The sequence below is a fragment of the Chiloscyllium plagiosum genome, unplaced genomic scaffold (assembly GCF_037043375.1).
Source record: "Chiloscyllium plagiosum isolate Xiang-an unplaced genomic scaffold, Cpla_swu_hap1 HiC_scaffold_11, whole genome shotgun sequence".
In the NCBI taxonomy this organism is placed as follows: Eukaryota; Metazoa; Chordata; class Chondrichthyes; order Orectolobiformes; family Hemiscylliidae; genus Chiloscyllium; species Chiloscyllium plagiosum.
Genome location: NW_028270149.1, coordinates 43798797 through 43817285, shown reverse-complemented (window position 1 = coordinate 43817285; position 18489 = coordinate 43798797). Strand labels below are relative to the sequence as shown.

At 39.4% G+C, this 18489-nt stretch overlaps 1 protein-coding gene across 2 annotated transcripts in view; it reads left to right on the top strand.

Annotated features, from left to right (window-relative positions):
- Positions 1 to 9211, top strand: part of med12 (mediator complex subunit 12) — a 197220-nt gene extending 188009 nt beyond the window's left edge. For both annotated transcript variants that reach the window (XM_087992009.1, XM_043704779.2), the window contains 3 exons: positions 2540 to 2710; positions 3297 to 3378; positions 6882 to 9211. In XM_087992009.1, coding sequence (XP_087848135.1) covers positions 2540 to 2710; positions 3297 to 3378; positions 6882 to 6919 — 291 coding nt within the window. In that variant the 3' untranslated portion in view covers positions 6920 to 9211. The remainder of the gene's footprint in view (positions 1 to 2539; positions 2711 to 3296; positions 3379 to 6881) is intronic.
- Positions 9212 to 18489: the final 9278 nt, after the last annotated feature.

The window sequence follows — 18489 nt, the reverse complement described above, 5'->3', positions numbered from 1 at the left end:
AAACTGATTGATTCGATATCTTGATATTACGATCTCAGATACTTTTGGTGTGCTGATCTCATCCATTATTAACAACGCTACAAAGCCTCCTTTCCATTTTCTTAACTTTCCGAAATGTGAACATCCTTGAGCATTCAGTTCCCAGCGTTATTCAGTTTGCAGCCCATCGCCATGATGGTAATTAGATCATATCAATTTCCTTCACTTTATGCTGTTAGTTCATCTACCTTTAGCAAATACTGTGCGCATTTAGGTAGAGTGCCTTTAATTGTGTCCTTTATTATTTCCTAGCTTTATCCATTGATGCTGTCTTAACATTGTATGCTTTGTCCCTTCTTGCCCCACTCAGATTATCAATTCCATTAATACTACCTTGCTTTCTTGCCTTGTCCTCTAATTTATTACATCTTCCCACATTTGATTCTTCACTCCTATTATTTAATTTAAGACTGTCACTACAGACCAGCACAGTTCAGGTGAAGATTGTCGAAATGATTTCATTCCTCAGTTTTGATGCCAGAGCCCATAAATTGACCATTTCTCTCCATCAACCAAACACACTTAAATCTTTAACTTTATTCTACTCCACTTTACTTGTCACGCAGGTACTAATCCAGAGGTTACCTTTGATGTTCTGCTTTTAAATTTAGTCCCTAGCCACTTATACTGTAAGCACAATCATATTCCTACTGCTGTCTATGTTGGCATCCATATGATCACTGGATTCTCCTCTTAGTACAAATTCCTCTCCAACCAGGAGCAGATGGCCCAGACCCCAACACAGTCAGTGGGCTCATACTCTTGACAGGAGACAACCGTGTCTATCTCCCTGACTTTATAGCCCTTACTGCCTCTACATTCCATGTTAATGCACATTAAGGTTGCTTTCTGTATTATCATGCTGTGATCAGTGCACTCATTCACCTTGCAGCCCCACTATCAATCTTGCAACAGTCTGTTCTTTTGTGATGTTACACTCTATTCAGAACACAGTTGGTCTGCTGTGGAGCCATGGACTGGTCTGGATAGATGCTGCTGTCTGTTTCCAGGTCCCCCTCTCATTTTTTTTTTTGTGTCACTGCCTATCTCTTGGGCCTCCCCTCTCCTCTTTTAGATGTTGCTGTCTGTCTCTGGATCTCCTGTCTCCTGCACTTTCAGATGATTCTGTTTGTCCCAGGTCGTCTTCTCGTCGACTCTTTTATGTTCTGCTGTCTGAATCTAGATGCTTCCCTCTCCCACTCTTTTTAGATGATGTGTTCATCTTGGGGTCCTCCTCAATCTGACTCTTTTAAGTGCTGCTATTTGTGTCTGCCTACCCCTGTCTTCCTGCAGGTTTAGTTGCTACCGTCTATCTCTAAGCCCTCCTTACTGTCACTTATTAAGATGCTCCTGTCTGGTTCAGGGTCCTCCCATCCACTAGATGTTGCTGTTTGTCTGTGAATCCACCTCTCTTCTGCTCTTTTGAAGCACGTGAATAGTGTTCCAACACTTGCTTCATTTAGTCATTGTAGACAGTGAATAAACTAACTTCTGGTACGTTACCACAGAATCCCTACACTTGATTTATTCTTCCTTTTTTGTTACGACCTTCATATCCTAGGGATACTTGTATATTTGAGGCCAATATTTTTGCAGTTTCTAACTTAATTTGCTTGAGCAAATTTAGATTGTATTCTATTTGGACCGGGTGATTTATTTTCTCTGAATATTGCTAGCCTTTCTAGAATCTCTTCTCATCTCATTCAGTATCCAGGCACCCTCCTCATTTGGTATTGCTTTGGTACAAAGTGGTCAGTCAGTACCTCAGCCCTGGCTTCTCCCTTCACCAGTAAATCTCCAGTTTATCCCTATTTGCCCTTAATGCTCCCTTAATTAGCCTTTTTACTGTTGGAATACCCATTGGAGATGTTGTGGATGTACATTTGTTAGCCACAAGCTTTTGCCAATATTGTCTATTCAGTGAATTATTTTTATATTCATTCATGGAATGTGGGTGTGTTTGGTTGGGCCAATATTTATTGCACATGCCTAATTGCCCATAAGGCATTACTGTGGATCTGGAGTTACAAGTAGGCCAAACTGGGGAGGGATGGCAGAGTTCCTTCCCAAAAGGGTATTGGTGAACCAGAGGGTTTTCTTACAATTGCCAATGGCTACATGATCACCACTAGGTTAGCTTTACTTTACGTTCCAAATTTTATTGAACTCCAATTTCACCTGCCAAAGTGGGATTTAAGCCCATATCCCTCCAACATTAGGCTGAGTTTCTAGATTGCCAGTCCAATGACATTACCACTGTGCCACTATCCCCCTTTTCTTACTGTTTTGATAATCTTCACTCCCAGTTCTTTCAAATAAAAAAAAACTTTATTTCTCAAAATTAAAAATTTTATATGATCATTCTCGATTGGATTTCTTCTTCACCTCTCACCTTCATCCCACAGAATTATTGGTATGTATTAGCACAGAGCCCAAGGAAAGCTTTTCCTACAATGTTCAGCATGTTCTTAAACAATGAAAATGCTTGATGTTTATGCAGCAGCAGCAAGTACAGCAACAACAGCAGCAGCAGCAGCAACAGCAACAGCAACAACAACAGGTTCAGCAGCAACAACAGCAACAACAGGTTCAGCAGCAACAACAGCAACAACAGGCTCAACCCCAACCACAGACATTGGGTATGCAGGCCATCCCACCTCAGCAGTCCATGGTAAGCCTGGATTACAATATGTAAGCAACATAAAGCGCACTCTGCTTTCAGAAGAAAGTGCAGTACTACCTGATACTGTAATTTATTGCTCAAACTGAGTTTCTAAACAAAGTAATGGCCAGGAATTGTTTTGATTTTATTTTCCCTCCCTCTTCCAAAGGCCCATATTTCTGATTACAAACGGAACTGAGATCTTTGCTGGTTCAAATCTTGCCCATGCAGATTTTACTGATCTTGGCTACAGCCCTAATTGGAGTGCTTCTATTGCTCTTGACTTAGCTAGGGGTTTCTGCTTCTGGTCAGTGTTGAACGTGTTGGAAAATATGAATGTGCCATTGACATTTTATGTTCCGATGATGAAAACGCCTGTTGGCATTTCTGCGACCCACATGAAGAATTATTATTTTATTAAGGGATCTGAACACAATCATTTGTTGTGGGGTGGGGAGGTGGAGTTGAATTTTTGATCCTAGTGAGAAAACAAGTATGAGGTTGAGATTAGCAGCAAGTCCTAGATTTATTCATCTTATTCCAAAAATAAGACACTGTGAAAATTGGCATGTTTTAATTGATTTTTATTTTTCAGTTCCAGCGACAAGGAATGCAGCAGACACAGCAGCAACAACAGACAGCTGCACTGGTCAGACAGTTACAACAGCAGCTTTCAAGTAAGTTTAATTACTTCCAGTTGTTTAAATATGCTCATCATGATTGGGAATAAATAAAGCCTAACAGTGTCTTATTCTGCTAGTTCAACTGTGACCCAAAATCCCTGTTCAATTCCTCAATGGTATTCCTATCTTAGGTCAAATAGGAACATTGAATGAGGACTAGGTCATTTAGTCTTTGAGGTTGTGGCTGATGTGTGATCGAGCTTATACCCCATTACCCTTTATACCTTTGGTTAACCTATTAATATCAGATTAAAAGTTAACTTGATTGGAAATCAATTGCCACTTGGGAAAGGGAGTTCCAAGCTATTACATGTAGAATTGTTTCCAGAAAGGTTTGGTTCTAATTTTTAAACATTCCTTCTTAGTCATGGATGTCCCATTTAAGAGAAATAGTTTATCTATCTCAACTATTTGTTCTCCGTATTAACTTAAAAATTAGCATCAAATCTTCCCTTATTCTTCTGAATCCAAGAAATTCAAGCCTTGTCCAATGAAGATTGTAAATGCTGGAAATGCTCAGCACACTAGGCAGTATTTGTGACGAGCAAGAGTTCATGTTTCAGGTTGAAGCTTTTTCATTGGATTTTCTCATCTCTCCTTGGATTTTAATCCTTGGAGTCTTAGTCTCATTCAGTAAAATCTATGCAGCATTACCTCCAGGCCACTATACACATTCTAAAGTGTGATACATGGAACTGCAGGTGTGATTTAAACAGACTTTGTATAACTGAAGAATGATTCCTTGTAATTTACTTCTCTGTGTAGAAAGGTAGACTTCCATTAGCCTTTATGATTATATTCTGTGTCTTTCTTAATATTTTAATGGTTTTAAAACATTCATTCGTGGGATGAGGGCACGATTGACAAGGCCAGCATTAATTGCCCAACCCTAATTGCCCAGGGGGGTGACAAGAGACAACCACATTGCTGTGGAGCTGGAGTCACATGTAGGCCTGACCAGGTAAGGATGGTAGTTTCCTTCTCTAAAGGACATTAGTGAACCAGATGGGTTTTTCCGACAATCGACAATGGATTCATGATCATCATTAAACTCTCGATTCCAGGTGTTTATTGAATTCAAATTCCACCATCTGCCATGGTGGGATTCGAACCTGGGTCCCCAGGATATTACCTGGTCTCTGAATTAACTGTCCAATAATAATGCCAGTAGGCTATCACATTTATGACCTGGATTGCCATCTTTCTTTGGACCTTTAATTTTATCTTTTGCCATTTTAAAAAGTATCCTTTTGTTTTCATTTCTGAATCCAATGTGGATAGACATACATTTGCCTTTATTAAAATCCATTTATCACATTGTTGCCAATTCATTTTACCTATCAATGTCTATGTAACTGCATGTTCCATCTATATCATCTGAAATGCTGCGTATCATGGTAACAATAGCAACTTTGGATATCTAGCTTATAGCTCTATCATTTAAGTTAATAAATGCAGAGATTATTTGAAGCCCCACAATAAATTCAAATGGGATGACATTAGTAACATGCTACCAACTAAATATATTTTCTAATGTTCTCTACAATGCTGCTCACCCAAATTCACAGGTAGATCAATAATTTGCCTTCAATTCCACCAGCTTCCAATATGGAATCATTCAGAATTCAATTGTTGTAAATGCAGTCATTGAAAGTTTACGACACAACAAAAGGCCACACAGCCCACTGTTCTTGCTACAGCTGACAAAATGAGCTACACAGCATTTGGTCCATAGTCTGCAGGTTATGGCACTTGAGCTGAACAATCTCTTAAGAGGGGCATTCTCAAATGCCATGTAGAAATCCAGACATTTTTTAAAAGTGAGATATCAGAGGTCCAAGTGAATAGCCAACTCATGGCTTGCAGAAGGTTAGGAAAATGCATTAAACTTTAGCACTGAATAACACAATATATTCCAACAAATTAGCATTCGCTTTTTACACAGCGCAATTAGAATATTGAATTTGTACATTTAAACTGAATATTATTTGCATTTTTAATATTCTATTCAGTTTTTAATTCAGTGAAACCTGCATTTTTCTTTTTTTAAATTCAGTGTTAAAGTTTTATACAATTAAGTAAGAGAGACAGCTATTTGTTCAGCTTCATTTTTGAGTGAGATGTTAGAACTGGTAAATTTTCCAACTCTGTGGTTGCAGATGTTACAATACAGAGACATCCTGTGAATACCCTTGAACCATACATATTTAGAGAAGTGAATGAACTGTTTGCCTGTTTCAATTAGTTAAGGGGAGTCCAAAACTAAAGGGCAAAGGTTTAAGGTACAAGGAGAAAGAATAGAAAAGGTTGTGAAGGGCAACGTTTTCACACAGCGGGAGATGTATATTATGGAAATAGCTGCCAGAGAAAGTGGTAGAGACGAGTACAGTTACAACATTTAAAGGACATTTAGACAAGTTCATGAACAGGAAATGTTTAGCGCAGACAAATGGGACTAGTTCAGTCGACACAGGGGAATTGGGCCGAAGGGCCTGTTTCCGTGCTGTATGATTCTATGACTCTATAAACCTTTTGAGATAGATTTCTTCCAAGCTTTTAACTCTTATTCAGGAGGGATTCCTCCAACAAAACCCACTTGTAATATTTTTGAGAGCTTCATTTCCATTATAGTTTTGTTTATTTTTGTGTGAGCTAAGATCTTTCCATCAACATAAATTGTAGCTTTTGAGAAACGAGGGGTATCTAACCAGTATTGATGGATGCATGAAATAGTCCAAAGATGTCTACATGTGTGTACACTTCCTTTCTTCACTGCCTGCCCAGATAAATTAAATAAAATATGAAACTGTTCCAGTTAGGAACTTGCCGACAACAACTTAGTGGGCGGCACGGTGGCACAGTGGTTAGCACTGCTGCCTCACAGCGCCAGAGACCCGGGTTCAGTTCCCGCCTCAGGCGACTGACTGTGTGGAGTTTGCACGTCCTCCCCGTGTCTGCGTGGGTTTCCTCCGGGTGCTCCGGTTTCCTCCCACAGTCCAAAGATGTGCAGGGTCAGGGTGAATTGGCCATGCTAAATTGCCCGTAGTGTTAGGTAAGGGGTAAATGTAGGGGTATGGGTGGGTTGCGCTTTGGCGGGTCAGTATGGACTTGTTGGGCCGAAGGGCCTGTTTCCACACTGTAATCTAATCTAAAACTTCTCTCATAAGGCAGCAGTAATAAATGTTGGGATGTTCACTGACCTGCTGAATGTTTTGAGCATTTATATTCATATTTCAGACTTTCAGAATCTGCAATATTTTGCATTTATAATTGATGTAATATGTTCCTTTCACAGAGGGTTCGAGGCTGGTGAGTATGGTTACCTCTAGGTGAGACCAGGTAGACCGAATAAATTATGTCAACAGCTATGCATAAGTTTTTTGGGGCAATGTTTCTCTCCTTTTGACATTGAGTCTAGTCTGAAACTATATCTAAAAGGTTAATGGGCTTATTTTTGAATGATACCACTCTCTTGTTTTCTTACTTTAATTCAACAGATTCACAGCCACAGAAGAACGCAAACCCATACTATTAACGCTGGAATCTCCTGAAATAATTGCTCACCTCTTGGCTCATGCCTAATTTTGTCTGCTGTTCTCCAAAGGAATGTCACTGTTGTGACACAAGCTGTAGTACTGGACACAGACTGATTTTCCTGTGGAATTGGCTTCTTAATTGACCATAATCTTCATTTACTTAATGGGTTGCTCTCAATGCATGTATATTCATGATTAGAAAAATTATTTGTCAGCATTAAAAAGCTGAGAGATGCTGGTATATTTTTCCAATCCTTCTCCTCCTATTCCATCCCCTCCTGTCCTCATCAGTGAGGAGATCAGAAAGGCTGAACCATTGGACATCTGTGCTCAGCGACAGTACTTCAGCTGATATGCATTTAATTAACAAGCTTGTCATAAATCTTGCACCTGAAGAGCGATCCAGCACAATTTGTAAACCTTGCAGGTCTGCTAGTTATTGCCAATGATAGAGATTCTTAGGAGATTGTCTTGTTATTGAGACTGACTCTCCCAGCAGCTGCACCAGCGCTGTGTTTTTTACACATATATATTTTTATATATATATATATGTAATATATATATAAATAAATATATACATTTGTGTGTATATCTATATATACATAGAAAGCACTCTGTGAACATTTATTTTTATTTGTTCTCATTAATGTTTCATATTGATGCTCTTTAAATAAAAGAACACGACATTACTCTAACCATTTTTCTCTTTATGCTTGGAAATCACTGACCTGTTGTGGTATGACTCGACAGGACCGTCATCAGTTTGTTAGTTCTCCATATGACCACTTTTCATATGTGAACCTACAAGGAGGCTGCTCAACCATATGCAGCATGATAACTAAGCTATGAGTACATTTTCCAGGATGGGTCATTAGATAATGATTAGAAGCCAGAATATGTGCCTTGGCATATCAATAAACAGAACAATTTTATAAAGTTACAAAATAAATATTCCAACTGTTTTGCAGAAATAAATGCAGAATGGTTTTCAGATAGGTCTTCACTTGTCATTTTAACACATTCTAGATTGAGAACTGAGCTGTAAAAGTTTGTATGCATACTGGGGAGAAAATGATGGTTCATAATGGATGAAGAATAAACTTCCATTGCCATTGCATTTTTTTCTACCACATGCTTATAGTTGTTTCTTTGGTTAATTTTTGGGGGAGAACAGCATCTCTCAGTCTTCTGATTTGGCAGTTCTCACAAAAGGACAGCAAACATGATAGTTTATTGCATATGTTTGCCATGTTCAATGATCTGCATGAATTCAGAGTGCCCAGTGAAAGTAAGACCTTTGTAATAGAGACGAAGTAATCTATGAAGTACTGTTGATGTCACTGCATTCTTCAAGAATGCTTTTGTAGTTCGTTTGTTGGTCCCTACCATTCCCTAACACAACTTGCCCAGTTGAGAACAAAATTTATTAGTAGAGCAGGACAGCTGAATCAACAATAGTATTATTATCCTAGTGTGGAGCTACCAAAATTCACTCAAGGATGAGGTTTAATTGGGAAACTTCAGATGTTGGCATCACCACTTTTGAAAATTCTTATTTGTCACCTCAATGCATTTCTAATTTTCACCCTCCAAAACAGTTCGCAGTTTGTCCACCAGTGACTTATCTTTTATATTTTTTAGAAAGGTTATGGATTATAGTTTTCACTTTATGCAAATCTTCAATTTTGCATAAACTTTGGCTCATTCCAAAGGTATTTTTTCCATACAAATTTGTTTTAGAAAGTTGCGGGTACAAGAAGCACAAAGTGCAGAGCACATAATGCTTTAACAGAAATCTAGGGCTTAGCATCATGGAAGTAAACTACTGAAATTGTGTACATGTACAAGGGTGGGAACAGAGGGAGGGAGAGAGAGGAAGATGGCAAGAAACTCCCCCAAGTACCTGTTCATGAAGAATAGGTTATTAAGTGATGTGTAACAGCTTTCTTTCCCACACAAATGTTGTACAGTTGGCCTGGCAGATAAAAGAATATCACACTGTACAAAAAGAATACTTTCTGTCTTGGTTTGTAAAACTGTACCCACATATTAAAAATTATGTACATTTTTGGTAATTGATTTGTTTTTTCTTTAAGAATATTTTGATGTAAAGATAAAATTCAAAATAGTGTATGTATAAAAATTGTACATGTGCTGTTTTTATATATATATATATATAAAAACACAAACCATGGTCAACATGATTGAGATGACCAAGTGAATCCGCAAACCAGGGTCTCTGTTCTTTTTCATGATGTTTTACATGTGTTTCATAAATTCATAACTGTAAATGGTTTGAGTTTATTCTTTGAGCATGAAAGCATTCCTTTATCATGATGAATATTTCTGCCTTTCACGCACTGAAGCCCTGATAAATGGACATAAGTGGCATTGTAGTTAGCACTACTGCCTCACAATGGCAGAGACTTGGCTCCTGGGTTCAGCCTTGGCTGACTGTGTGGACTTTGCAAGTTCTCCCCATGTCTGCAGGATTTTCTCCAGGTGCTCCAGTTTCCTCCTGCAGTCCAAGATGTGCAGCATTGATGGATTAGGCCATGGTTGATGCGGGTATTGGTTGGGGGCTTGGTCTAGATGGGATGCTCTTCAGAGGGTCAGTGCAGACTTGATGGGCTGAATGGACTCTCAGCACTGTAGGGATTTTAGTGTTCAAAACTATGTAACTGAACTTTGAATTGACCATTACATGGATATAATTATGATCAGCAAAATGCCATTCTTGGGCAGAACAGCTATTTTTGATTACACTGCCATTAATAGCATCTTTTAGTATAGAAAAGGTTCAGTTAAATGCTTAAAAATAAACATATCCACAGCCAATGTTTTAGGCTAATTCTCAGAAGCAAAATCTTAGTCAAGATTCATGCTTAAAAAATATACAACAAATATCTAATGAAAAGTCCACATAATCAAGACTTCAAGATTGTTGTAAAATTCTATATTTATTCACTAAAGTCTTCAATGTCCAACACAAAGAGTGACTCAATAACACTACCACTGATCATGTTATCAAAGTCATAGAGATGTACAACGCAGTAACAGATCCTTCAGTCCAACTTGGCCATGCCGGCCAGATATCCTAACCTAATCTAGTCCCATTTGCCAGCACTTGGCCCATATTCCTCTAAACCCTTCCTATTCATATACCTATCCAGAAGCCTTTTAAATGTTGCGATTGTACCAACCTCCCACCACTTCATCTGGCAGCTCATTCAATACACACACCACCCTCTGCGTGGAAAAAGTTGCCACTTAGGTCCCTTTTATATCTTTTCCCTCTCACCCTAAACATATGCCCTCTAGTTCTGGACTCCCCACCCATACAAGAGTTTGTCTATTTACCCTATCTATGCCCCTCATGATTTTATAAACCTCTATGAGGTCACCCTTCAGTCTCTGACACTTCAGGGAAAACAACCCCAGCTTATTCAACCTCTCCCTATAGCTCGAATCCTCCAATCCTGGTAACATGCTTGTAAATCTTTTCTGAACCCTTCCAAGTTTCACAATATCCTTTGGATTCTGAACGTAATATCTATTAGACTATTTCTAGGTAAGATAATCAATATGAAGGAAGAACCTACTTAAACTTGTCCTCCCTAAACTATCTGTTGTCAACTTATCTGTCTGATCGTGTTGGGGGAAGTGACTATTGTACCATGACTGTGGAGATAAAGTCATGCCTTCATACAGAGGATGCCCTCATGTTCATATTGTCTGGCAGTACCACTGTGCAAAATAGGATAGGTTTATAGATTTAGCAGCTAGAAACTGGCCATCTGCACAAAACTGTACACAACCACAATCTGTAACCTCAGTGCCTAGAACATTATTCACTATCTTAATGATCAAGTGAGAGATCAACCTGGTTCAAGACAGACTATAGGTTAATGTACCAGGAGCAGTGCTGTGTATTGATAAAAAACAAGGTGCAAATCTGGTGAGCAATAATACTGAATTGTATGCATGCTACACGCTTCGGGTGTAACCTTTCTTCAAGACTGGGGGTTGGATTTAAGGGGAGCTACAGATAAAGGGGGTGAGGGAGCAGGGTGGGGATAGGTGGAGACAGGTGGAGAGTATGACCTGATGTGTTGATGTGAGGTGGCTCAGTGGTTAGCACTGCTGCCTCACAGCACCATGGTCCCATGTTCGATTCCAGCCTCGGGCGACTGTCTGTGTGGAGTCTACACATTCTCCCCGTGTCTGTGTGGGTTTCCTCCTACAGTCCAAAGATGTGCAGGCCAGGTGAATTGGCCATGCTAAATTGCCCATAGTCGGAGGAGTTGTTGACAGTGAGGAAGGATGTGGCAGGTTACAGCAGGATATAGAGAAGCTGCAGAGCTGGGCAGAAAGGTGGCAAATGGAATTCAATGTAGCTAAGTGTGAGGTGATTCACTTTGGGAAGAATAACAAAAAGATGGGGTACTGGGCTAATGGTCGGATACTTGGTAGTGTGGATGAGCAGAGGGATCTTGGTGTCCATGTACACAGATCTCTGAAAGTTGCCACCCAGGTAAATAGTGCGGTGAGGAAGGCATATGGCGTACTGGCTTTTATTGGTAGAGGAATTGAGTTCCGGAGTCCTGAGGTCATGATGCAGTTGTATAAGACTCTGGTGCGGCCGCATCTGGAATATTGTGTGCAGTTTTGGTCGCCATACTATAGGAAGGATGTGGAGGCACTGGAACGGGTGCAGAGGAGGTTTACCAGGATGTTGCCTGGTATGGAAGGAAGATCGTATGAGGAAAGACTGAGACACTTGGTGCTGTTTTCATTAGAGAAAAGAAGGTTTAGGGGTGACTTGATAGAGGTGTACAAGATGATTAGGGGGTTAGATAGGGTTGACAGTGTGAACCTTTTCCCGCGTATGGAGTCGGGTATTACAAGGGGGCATAGCTTTAAATTAAGGGGGGGTAGATATAGGACTGAAGTTAGGGGTAGGTTCTTCACTCAGCGAGTCGTAAGTTCATGGAATGCCCTGCCAGTAGCAGTGGTGGACTCTCCCTCTTTATGGGCATTTAAGCGGGCATTGGATAGGTATATGGAGGATAGTGGGTTAGTATAGGTTAGGTGGGCTTGGATCGGTGCAACATCGAGGGCCAAAGGGCCTGTACTGCGCTGTATTCTTCTATGTTCTATGTTAGGTGCATTAGTCAGAGGGAAAATGGGTCTGGTTGAGATATTGTTTGGAGTGTTGGTGTGGACTATAGGGAATCTAATCTAAAAAAATTCCAATCGGAAAATGAGTTTATTAAATGGGGGACTGGCATGATGGTTAGTGCTGCTGCCTCACAGCACCAGAGTCCAGGTTCAATTCCAGCCTCTGGCAACTGTCTGTGTGGAGTTTGCACATTCTCCCCGTGTCTGCGTGGGTTTCCTCTGGGTGCTCCGGTTTCCTCCCACAATCCAAAGATGTGCAGGTTAGGTGAATTGGCCATGCTAAATTGCCCATGGTGTTAGTTGCATTAGTCAGGGGTACATACAGGGTGTGGGTGGGTTACTCTTCGGAGGGTCGTTGTGGACTTGTTGGGCCAAAGGGTCTGTTTCCATACTGTAGGGAATCTAATCTAATCTAAATACGAGCAGCAGGTAGATTCCAACTTGGAGAACACAGCAAGCCAGGCAGCATCAGGAAGTGGAAAAGTCAACGCTTCGGGTGTAACCCCTCTTCAGAACTAGGGGTGGGTGTAAGGGTAGCTGCAGATAAAGGGGGTGGGGGAGCAGGGTGGGGATAGGTGCAGACAGGTAGAGTGTATGACCTGGTTGGTTGATGGGAGGGATGAATCTGGTAGGTGGCTGAGGGGGATGGAATGGAGGGGGAGGAACTGGGAAGGGAGTGGGGGATGGGAGGGGAGGTTATTTGAAATTGGAGAACTCAATGTTGAGTCCTCTGGGCTGTCGGCTGCACAGGTGGAAGATGAGGTGTTGTTCATCCTATTTGCAGTTTAATTCATTGTGGCAATGGAGGAGAACTAGGATGGTCATATCGGAAAGGGAGTGGGTGGTGACTGGGAGGTCAGGTCGGCTCGAAGGTGTTTCATGCGGTGTCACGTACTTTCAGGCAGAAATCAATTTTTATTTAACAACCTTTATTAACTATTCACACTACACATCAGTGGATCACATGGAGGTTTCCTAGAACTCTGCAGACTTAATTCTAGTTCCAAGTACTTCAATGTCAACACTCATCGCTATTCCTTATATCATTCGTTAATGTAATAGCTCTTAACCATTATTGTACGAAACTGAGCAAAGTTCTGATTGATTTGTATTGTTCAAAACCATTATTAACATCTTGACAGCATTTTGGTTGTGTGTGTTTTACGAAATGTGTCCCAGACAGAAAACTGGGAAATTGAAAAGAGACAGATAACCTTTCTTATTAAATATATACAAAGTTTCTCTCTCAGCTCTACTTCATTAGCAGTGGAAGGTCTTGGTATTTTGCACTCATAAATTCATACTTTCTTTTGTCCCTTCAGGGTTTAGAAAGGCTTTGTTTTCCCTTCTGTGCCCTCATGCAATTGGGTAGCTTGACACTAACCTTTTATCTTCAATGAATGTGTACTTAACATGAGTATTAGCATGTAGCGATATGGTGTTGGCAATGACTTAGAAAGGGGCTTTTAGTCTTATTCTGGTTCATGTAAGTAATTTCTGGATTTATTCATTTTCTACAGTGCTTTCATCCACTTTAGGAAGATTAGAGACTTGTTGGGACAATTGCATTGCAGTGAAGAAATTGTCAGGTATTTTGTTATTCTGCGGCTGCAATGAGGACTGGCTTAGAAAGCAGAAGCACCGCCTCTCAGAACATTATTGTATTAGTACTTATCTGTACCACTCTGAAAAATGCTTTCCTCAATTTGATTCTCAAAGGACTATCCTTTACTAATAATGTCTCTCTCATTCCTTCAGTTATCATTTTATTTCCACACCAAATAGAATTACCTTGATGTATGTTGCCCTGGAATCAGAACCCAGCACATTCCTGATGGTATAGTAATAAAGGCTTGAGTCTTTTGGAGACTTAATTTTAAGGTTAATGTCCCTTGGAAGGTGAGTTATTTCTGACATCTGGAGGGATGCCAGAATTGTCGATAGCAATTTGTTAACAGGAAGCTCCCAGGTAATCTTCCCTTTGTGAATCCCAGTGTCAATGCAGCTGAGCCAAAGTAAAGCTCCAGCAGTTTCTGTCAACCTATATAGAGGACTACTGGTGATGCATAGACTGTAGAATAAAATGGACATGGTGGTATTGTCTATCTCATTCAAGCACTGTATGATTTGGTTTACCTATCTAGGATATTAACATAATGGATAAAAAGAGTGTCCTTGACATCTGATAGCCTTTCAGAATTCTGCAAGATTTCCAATATGGTTCTGTTGGGTAATGCAGGAACAGATCATCTCTATGCAAACTGCTAACTAATCCAGAAGAGTAAGACTGGTTCTTATACATGGTTCCTTCAACTACCATAAAGAATTTTTTTTCCCAGTATATCCAGCAGCATTTACTTCGCCTGTCGTGTATACCTTCCAGTTTCAGAGAAATATGGTTAAATATTTCCATTATGCTTATGACAGAATTTGGATTGTTTCTGCCCCAACTGCAGATGTCTCCCATTGGGAAGTATCCAGTTGGTTTTGGACTGGAATCCCATATGCAGAGTAATGCAGAGCAGTACTGATCCTGGTTCAATAATGTTAGTCTCATTCTGTGGGTTTTATTTGCATTTCGACTGTTGAAGATTTTCACTATATTTTACTGTATTATTCACTGTGAAATGCAAGGGACAATAAATAAATCATTCCTTCAAAAAAATCATTCATCATTCATTAATTTAATTACTTCTAATTGGATCTTTAGCCTTATTTCTCCCAGCTCATTGTGTGCAATACACATCGGTGTCCAAAAATTAAATTTTCTTAATGCTCACAATTCTAAGGATCTATGGAGATGGATTATAATCTTTCGGTTTTAGGATGGAGCTAATGCCAAATCGAAGGGTGTAATCCATGCCTTCAGCTTTGCAGTCCATGGGTTTATTTGGAAAGGAAAGGATCTTTAAGTTTTACCAGTCAATCCTCTGGCTATTTTGGAAACTATTTTCAATTTGATTTTCATCACATTGTCTTCACTGTTCTTTTGAGTTACTTTCATTATAATAATTTTAATATTCTCATCTGGAACATTTGTGCTGAAATATTGATTATTCAGTTAACAGGAGGGAATCAAGCAATGTATTTTTGGAGCTCTCCTTAGACCTCACAGTTAAGGGTTACTGACTTGCAATAATGTGCCTTCCCAGTAATCTGCTCCTGCCTTTGATTCTTTCAGGTTCAATGATTGTCTGGAGATTTACCTTCATCAAATATTTTTTCACTTTGTTTTTAGCATGAGAAGTATAGTATCCCTCATCTTTTTCCCAATTTGATTATAGTAAAGCAACTTTCCCGATATCACCCTGCATCAAACAGCTGATCATGGTTCCATCAGGTAAACTTCGAGTAATACCTGGATTGTAAAACTTTGACTAAAAAGAGGCTGGGTAAAAAGGGAGGAGATGGAGCAGTCTCTGTAAAAGTATTATCATTATCCTTGAATGAGATGCAGTTCCTAAATTAAAATCTATGTTTGGAGGTGAGAAGCAGGAAGGGAATAGATATTAGATATTTATTACAGACCTTGAAATAATGGGGATGAAATAGAAGAGAGCATTTGCAGGCAGATTATGGATCTGCAGGACAAGTAGGTTTGGATAGTTAGTGATTTTAATTAGCCTCGGGTACACTGGGAAAAAGATAGTTTCAGGTACAGAGGGGACAAATTCCTATAATATGTGCAGGAGAACTTGCTGGAACAGTACACTTCCAGTCCTACCAGGGAGAGAGCTGTGTTGGATCTTGTCCTAGGAAATGAGGCAGGCTAAGTGGCGAACATCAGCCTGGGGAGCATTTCGGAAATAGTGATCTAATTTAATAAGGTTCAATATTAAGTTGGAAAAAGTTTAAAGTCAGTGAAGGATTAAAATTTCAGAGTGGAAAAGGGTAGATTTGAATTGGAGTACTTTGATTAGAAACACACTTTCTTGGATACAACAGTGGATGAGAAATGGGAGAATTTGAAAAGAGAGATGAATAGAGTGCAAGCAAGATACATACCCATGAAGAATAAATGTGGGGAATCTAAAGCTAGAGTACTTTGGATGACTAATGGTATTGATGAGAAAATAAGGATTGCAGGCTGCACAATGACAAATAGTAAAATGATCTTCAAACATTAATAGTAAATGATTAGTGAAGGATAGAGTGGGCCTTAATCGGAACAAGCAAGGTAAACTGCTCACTGAAACAAGGTGTATGGCAGAGGTACTAAATGAATACTTCTATCTTTACCAAATTAGAAATGGTCACAGTAACCCAATTGAAAATGTGTGTGTTGAGCAATGGAGCAGTACACTGATAGATAAAGAAGAAATGCTAAAAAGGCTGGCAGCATTCCAAGTGTGGAGGAGTCACCTGGCCTAGATGGGATGTATCCTAGATTACTAAGAGAGGTAAAGGAGCAAACTGCAAAACTGTTAACAGATTCTAAACACAGGATTGGTCCCTTAACTGGATGTTTGCAAATGTAACACTATTGTTTAAGAAATGGGCAAAGGAAAACCCAGGAACCTGCAGACCTATCAGCTTGACGTCAGTAGTAAGAAAAATGATAGCTGTAATACAGGATAAGATAAATATACACTTAGAAAAAAAATAAGTTAACATTAGTCAGCTTGACTTTATCAAGGGCAAGTCAGTCTGACAAACCTTGAGTTCTTTGTTGAGATGGCGCAGACAATGGATGAGGGTAATGCTGTGTGGATGTTGTACATTTGGACTTGAAGAAAGCACTTGGTACGATGCTTCATGCAGGTTGGTTAGCAAATTAGAAATGTTTGGGATTGATGGGTCCTTGGCAACATGGATTAAAATTTGGTTAAAAGATAGGAAACAGAGGGTAGGTATAGATGAGCGTTTCTCAGATTGGCGATGAGTTGAAAATGATGTTCCCCATAGTTCAATTTAGACTTAAATCCCTGATTCCCTAGTTAGTTAATTCTCCATTTCACTTTGCTGAACGCCGATAGGTAATAGGTCAATTCATCTTAAAGTTATTATGAAATACTTCAAATTAAATCAACATATTTTATGTATCTCCTCTCACGGAAGTGCAGTTTAATTCTGTTTCATGCTCACATTCTCTTGATGCTTCAACTACTCTTCCTGAGCACCGATTTTAGCTGTGAGCCTTTCTCCAAAACTTTACCTTTAAAATTTGCACAAAATTTGCTATTCATGACCACTAGGCTGTAAGTTATTTTCCTTCTCCTTTGGTGCATTTTAAAACATTGTTTTGGATTTTCTTTCTAATTAACATCCTTTTAGTTATCTGGAAAGTTTCTGCTGTTTTAAGATTTAAGAACTGTAGCCAATTAAATTGTTCCCATGTCTCTTCCCATAGTCAATGGGGATCAGGCTCATTCTTTTCCTTTAGATTATATGTAGAGCCAGAATAATCTCTCCTAGCTACATTGACCAGAACAATGCACAGTTTTCTAGATATGGCCAGTACATTTGTAATGAGACTGTTGGGGTTTGATTATGTTCATTTGGCAATTTATTTTATTTATTGTAACCTTGCATTGTTTAAACATGGTGAGTAGCAAATGCACTATACACTTTTCCTGTTAATAATTTTCTCTCTGGCATTTGCCTTTATAAGTCAGCTTTCATGCAAACTATTTTTATCTCTAAGATCTTGACTACCTCTTCTGAGTCTACCTGCCTGGTTTAGTGTTATTACATCCAAGGTCCAGTTTCAAGGTTTATTGAAGATCTAGCACTTATTGTCAGAACGGGAAGGTATTGAAGTTGGGCAGAATCTTTAATTACAAAACTGGGGAAAAGATTAAAACCAAAGAGCTGTAGATGCTAGAAATCAGAAACAAATACAGAACTTACTGGCAAAGCTCAGCAGGTCTGGCAGCATCTGTGGAGAGAAATCAGAGTTAACATCACCCAGTGACCCTTTTTCCTTTTCCTAGCTGCTATCTGTTCTGAAGAAGGGTCACTGGACCCAAAACGTTGTTGCTAGGAAAAAGGTTAGTTTAGGGTGAGGCAGGAACAAAGGTTTTCATGGGTTAGGGAATTTTTGCTGGATTTCAGGGCAGTTGTAAGAGTTTCTGCAAGGGTGTGCAATTTGGATGACTATTTTCACTAGGGTTAATACATACAGCCTTTAGAGCTGATTATCTGAGGTTGGTTTGAGTCACACTGTTGAGCAACATAGAAGGAATTAGAAAAATGTTCAATAAATTCTTTCAATGGTGACATTAAATGTAATTTTTCCTCCTTGATATGGATGTAATGTTTTATAGGAGTCATTCCTGGAATAAAAGGCTTATCTTATGCAGAGAAAGTGAATAGGATAGGTGTGACTCCACTGGAAATTAGAAGAAAGGTGATCTTATTGAAACACATAAGATTTTGAGGGAACTGG